Source organism: Colletotrichum costaricense (assembly GCF_030867565.1).
Source record: "Colletotrichum costaricense strain IMI 309622 chromosome Unknown Scaffold_14.1, whole genome shotgun sequence".
In the NCBI taxonomy this organism is placed as follows: domain Eukaryota; kingdom Fungi; phylum Ascomycota; class Sordariomycetes; order Glomerellales; family Glomerellaceae; genus Colletotrichum; species Colletotrichum costaricense.
The window spans coordinates 475,617-481,184 of record NW_026848243.1 but is presented as its reverse complement, the minus strand read 5'-3'; the positions used below and the strand labels follow the sequence as shown (position 1 = coordinate 481,184).

Below are 5,568 nucleotides of genomic sequence, written 5' to 3'. Positions count from 1 at the left end.
GACCAAAAAGGGAGTTGCGATGTCGGATGCTCGATTTACGTAGGGCTGGCCGCATTGATACCATCTTTCAGCAAACATGAAACCATTATTATTACGATTTCAGAACCATGAGCTTAAGTCAATCAAGCATTTCTTGGAAAAAGCGAAGAAGAGGTGTTCATGAAAGAAATAACACGGTAAACCTGATTACTTGCACCATAAATAAGCACGCAGTAACATCTGCGAACAAGCCTCCTCATCAAACCTTCGAATTGTTTCCTTGATTCCCTACGGACATCCTCTTTTCTCGGATCCGGATTGTCAGGCACAGGTTCTTGACGTCCACCGTGCGCGGTCACACAACCTTATCTTCTTCCATCTCGTCTGTTCAAAACTCTGGCATCATGCCCTTGATGAGGCGGTCGCCTAATCACTTGGCTTGATCGGACCCCCAGGCACCGGGGACTGGGTCACCACGGGCCTGCCTGGGACCGGCTTGTCCGGAACGAGGGGTTCACCGGGGATGGGTTTGTCTGGGATGATGGGACCGACAATGACATCCTCGTTGCAGGCTTTGAGCGCCGCGATGATTGCTTGGTCCAGGTTCCAAATCTCAAAGGGCGGGGTGTTGCTGTAGATGAGAAGGAGACTCATGAGAGTTGCGCGGAGACTAATCAGATCAGATGGCTTGCAAGAGCCAATCTCGAAAATTTGACGCTTCGTATTCGTGGTTGGGCTGAAAATGGTCGTTGCTTCGCCGAGGGTGATGGTGTCTACTTCCACTCCCTTGCTCGCGAGGATGTCGGCCATGTGTAGGAGGACGATATAAGTTTCGAAAGAGGGTTTGGTCCCATGAACAATGGGCTCCAAGAGAGTGAAGTATGTTTCTTTGAGGGTATTGAGATCTTCCGCGCGCTCAGCCAAAGCTTGCGATAGTCTCATAGGAGTGTCTAGGTCATTCTCATGTTATCAACTTAGGCACCGAAAACGGCCGTGGTCGTAGTACGTACCTGACGAAGACAATTTGCGCTCGAGAAAAGGCCCGCCAAGCTGTGTAGGAAGTTAGGAAGATTCAGACTGACATCAGGGGCACCTCAAAGTGGGCATGATCAAGCATAGAGAGGGACTTTTCTTACATCACGCTTACCAGGCTTGACGTCCGGGCCGTCAGTAGGAGGAAGCAGGATGGGGCCAACTGGGTTAGGTGAGGTAGCTCCTCCACCAGGGACGAGAATTGTAGAGCCACCTCCTATTGCGAATTGAGGGGCGGCGTTGCTCATGGCCAAGAGGCCAAGCAAAACTATGGCGTAAGACGCCATGATGAGCACTAATAAGGATTTTCAGATGGGGTCTATCATATCATTGCAATAAGTACCTACTTAGTAGTCTGCTAGGAGCAGCAAACAGGCGATAGTGGGGTTTTATAGGCAAAAAACCCCATGAAAAGGAATGTAGAAGCGTCTCCTTGCGATTCACAACGGAGTCGAAGAAGTTAGCCCATGTGCTAAATATATGCATGTTATTGGGCAGATAATAAGAGAGCATAGCGGGAAAAATGAAGCTGCAAGTGCCATTTATCCAAACACTTAGAATCTGATACACGCTATTGAGCCATTTTAGCCGAATTTATAAACTGCTGCCAGATCACACGGATAAGTTGAATATCTGAATTGTGGCTGAGCTATCAGCTATCAAGAGACATTACTTTGGGATTACGGAATTGCATGTCCGCGAGCAATTGAATAATGGATATTTGGGTGATGAAGCCTCAAATGTTGGCGGCACCAGTGACTCGTATACCCGTTCAAATAATCCTTGATGCGCCAGGGACGTGAAGCTCCTTGATCAAGAAGGATTAGAAAAGACCAGTCGCTTCCCATCACACATCGAGGCCATGTGTGGCAAACACAAGGCCTGGTAGAAACCTCCATTCTGATTCAAAGTAAGAACAACTTAAATAAAGGAGCCCATTGGCCCAATGCCTGGCGGAGCATCGCCTCCCAAGATCGCATCGATGGCGTTGAGATCGCCGGGGTCAAAGAATTCAAAAACATCAAAACCTGCGGGCCCCTCGAAGAGGGAAGGGTGAAAGACGGGCATAGTATCACTGTTTGGCGGGCAGTTTCCGTCATCAACATTGCTGATGCCTACAACAGGCGCGTCATGTGATACTGTTTGGTCCTGCCGAGGAGTATTTGGCGCATTTGTTGAGCCGGACCCGTTTTGCTCATTCATGGCGTTGGTGCAGACTTGGTCTATCTCTTGGATCACTTGTTCCGCTAAATCGACCATGACCTGGGCAGACCTGAACATGCTGCCCATTCCACGTAGTGTCTTGCAGGTTGACTGGAGCTGTCGTCGCGATCTCGCTGTCAACATTGGCACTTTGGATGATCGTAGTTCTCGATATGCGACCCGCAGGGATAGAGATACGGCGTATGGTACGAAAGTCATGTGCGATACCGTGTTGCCGAAGTCCTCAATGATGGTTGTGATCTTCATAGCGGAGAGAGCTTGTCGGTTGAGTGCCAGCGAAAGGTGCTCAGATCTTGTTGAACCAACGGGAATCCGGCATGATAGTATGCCAATGCCATGATAAAGAAGTTCCATGGAAGCTGTGACACAATCAGCTTCATCCAAGACACCTTGAAGTGGGACTAGACTTACCCAACAAACGAGATTCAACACCGAGAGCCTTTGACTTTTCGACGAGGCTATCAAAGCTTGGGAAATCCTCCATGACAACGCAGCCTGTGTTCTTTGCTGCCGGGCGATACAGGTCGATGATGCACCCGAGCAAGACCACAATCTCGAGAAACAATCGGAAGCAGTGGTCTTGCTCTCGAATACACTCCACCATGTCGCGCCCCAGATCTCTTTCGTGTATCATCACCGGCCGCCCATGGAAAGCGGCGTTGAGCTGGTCCATGGCCCAAACACAACAGAAAAGCCGGGTCAAATAGGCCGGATCCTCCGACCTGGCCGGCGGATTTTGGAGGTGAAGTCCCACAGTTTGGGCATTACTTACGGCCTGTGCCGCTAGCTCGGCAGACAGATGGCGGTCTGACGAGAAGTGAGTGTACAGGGAGAGAATCACCATTATGGCGACGGCTTGGACTCGGTCCTTGACAAGGCCGAGGGTGAGTGCTTTCCGGATGGCAGAGGAAAGGCGGAGGGCGAATTCTGAGTAGCTCAAGACGGCCGATGAGCCTTGCCCGAGTGTCAAGTAGGGTCTGGCGCTCGGATTTGAGCCGGCAGCTAGGCATATGGCTTGTCTGCAGAGAACCTGGGATATTGTTGATGTTGGCGCCCGGAGTATGTCGAGGTTCATGACGGGTAGAATCCGGTGAACATCTCGAATGTAGATCTTTTCGAGGTGTTCATAATACTCCTTTTCCGGTAACACAGCGAGAAATTGGTGTGCTTCATAGTCTATCGAGACTGCCGATGCAAGTTCTGGTGTGAGGCTATCACCGTTGTTTCTACGAGAATACCACACGCCGACGGCGTTGGATTCGGCATGACCACGACTGGTTGCTGGACTATCGGCTAGGAATGCACCCTCTGGATTCAAGTCACCTACAAACCTGTCGTCATTGTGGTTCAAGTTGGGATCTGTTGGTTGGGCCTTGTCTTCAGGAGTTGAGATATGAGTTGTTGAGTCTGTCGCTTGAACTGCTGGGCTCTCAATGGGAACCACTGCTGTCCCGACCGAAGGTACTCGGCCATGAGCAGGAGTTCCCGCGTTGTCATTGTTGAGTCGTATGAGTCCTCTCCGAGGATGTGCGTGACTGGAACGACTCCGAGGCGGCTCAACTGGAAACGTCGAGTTCTGGGCAGGAGGCTCCGAGTATGCAACATGATTCGAGTCGGCTGTCTGATCATCATCGCCGGCATCGCCATCATCGCCATCATCGCCGCCAACGATCTCTCCACCCGAACCACTGTCCGTCTCTATAGTTGGCCTATGATGAAGAGACGGATCTATTGGCGTTACGGCCACATCATCCGGCGAACCATCCTCGGCGGAAGTGGCCGGTCCTGATGGATGGCCCCGTTTCCTCCAGTGAACGCCGTGCGGAGGCGGAGACTCCCCTTCGCCTAGTGGATGAACACATCGTTTCTGTACATCCGTCAATAATCTGTTCTTCAACCAGAAAGGGAAGGTATCGCGGCGAGACCGCACTCCGATTGGTCACCAATCAGGCATCCCGAATGGCACCCAGCAAGGACCAAGGTCCAAGTCTGTCTCTCTTACGACTTCAACTGCAGGGGAACGGGGAAGATGATTGACTCACTTTTCGTCTACGACAAGTATCACACGCATGTAACGCAATTTTACGCTTTTGAACGGGAATGTTCGTGGTGTTGACAAACTTAAGCTTGAGCATTCTGTTGGCGTGAAGATGAAGACCTGGCGGGCTTGGGTTTGCGTGGCGGCGGTTCACAACACATCGACTGGCGGGGCTGCCGGCATTACGGCGATCGGACCAGCCCAAAACGGAAAGGCCGATGACGTACCGCTGAAGACCAGTTCGTCTCCAAGATCACACACATATGAATTATTGCGTCTACGTCTAGATCTCTCCTAGGCAAGGTTTGGTATGTTCCGATCATGGTAAGCTTATCTTAATTAAAGGTTTGTGATGGTGCAAGCATATTGCTAAGTGTTTGCTGAGTAATTATGTGTCGGATTTTACTCAAGGCCCCTAAAGCTATCCAGAATCACGCAAACATGGGCCAAATATTTCCCAAAAGTTTATCAACGCTGATTCTCTACAAACACTGAACCGGAATGTCAGTACTCATCTTATATCATCCCCGAAAATTTGGAAGGTACTTACGCAGCCCTCGAAACCACCTTCGCCACAAGGGGTATCCTCCGCTAACATGCAGTCTCCTCTCCAAGTGTGTCGGTCTCCTCCTTCTGCTGCACTGCAGCAAAAGGTATTTCGCTCCTAAGTAATAATGATAAAAATGAGTAAGGGCTCTTGCAGTCACACAGTGTGCTGTGGTGCCATCATACCGGGTAAAGCGCTTTGCAGCTTAGATGATTAGCCTGTTTTCCATAGTCGGTACACCACCAGGCATTAGCCGAGCCCAAGAACAGGGCACTGGCGGAAAGGAGAACGGCGGTGAACTTCATGATGTGCGACTGATGATGATGGAAATAGGTATGAAGAGGCTGGCCAGAGATTTCTGGTTTCAATTAAATACTTTACTTCTTACTTTATCACAGGATAAGGTAGAATTGCAGACGCTCCGCTGTTGACTAGTTCGTATGTAACGACTTCGTGTGTCGCATGGACTTTCCAGGCCATGATTACAGTATTACTCGTGCTGCGCAGGTAAGATAGGGAGGCATCTGTCGATCTACTCTTCGTCTACGCGAGGGGGTATACTGCATTACTCATGGCGTCTGACAAGCGTCCCGCTTCTGTCCGTGCCCAATTTATGTGTATCCTCTTACTAGGATTGCACCGAGTCATATCTCGATCGAGAAGGATCAAACAAGATGGATTTGACAAACGTAAATAAATTGTTGTTGTCAGTGCCCTTCCGGAAGGAGGTTCGTAAGGGCAAATTAGG

The 5,568-nt window shown here is 50.2% G+C and overlaps 2 protein-coding genes across 2 annotated transcripts; both read right to left on the bottom strand.

The window, feature by feature from the left end:
• Positions 1-405: 405 nt before the first annotated feature.
• Positions 406-1,298, bottom strand: CCOS01_12043 (uncharacterized protein; the record flags this gene model as incomplete). The annotated part of the gene is made up of 3 exons (XM_060460193.1): positions 406-929; positions 990-1,029; positions 1,116-1,298. 3 exons carry the CDS (start codon positions 1,296-1,298, stop codon positions 406-408), a joined length of 747 nt encoding a protein of 248 aa, XP_060309136.1.
• Positions 1,299-1,932: 634 nt separating this feature from the next.
• Positions 1,933-5,125, bottom strand: CCOS01_12042 (fungal specific transcription factor domain-containing protein; the record flags this gene model as incomplete). The annotated part of the gene is made up of 4 exons (XM_060460192.1): positions 1,933-2,594; positions 2,647-4,102; positions 4,824-4,937; positions 5,006-5,125. 4 exons carry the CDS (start codon positions 5,123-5,125, stop codon positions 1,933-1,935), a joined length of 2,352 nt encoding a protein of 783 aa, XP_060309135.1.
• Between the last annotated feature and the right edge of the window lie 443 nt (positions 5,126-5,568).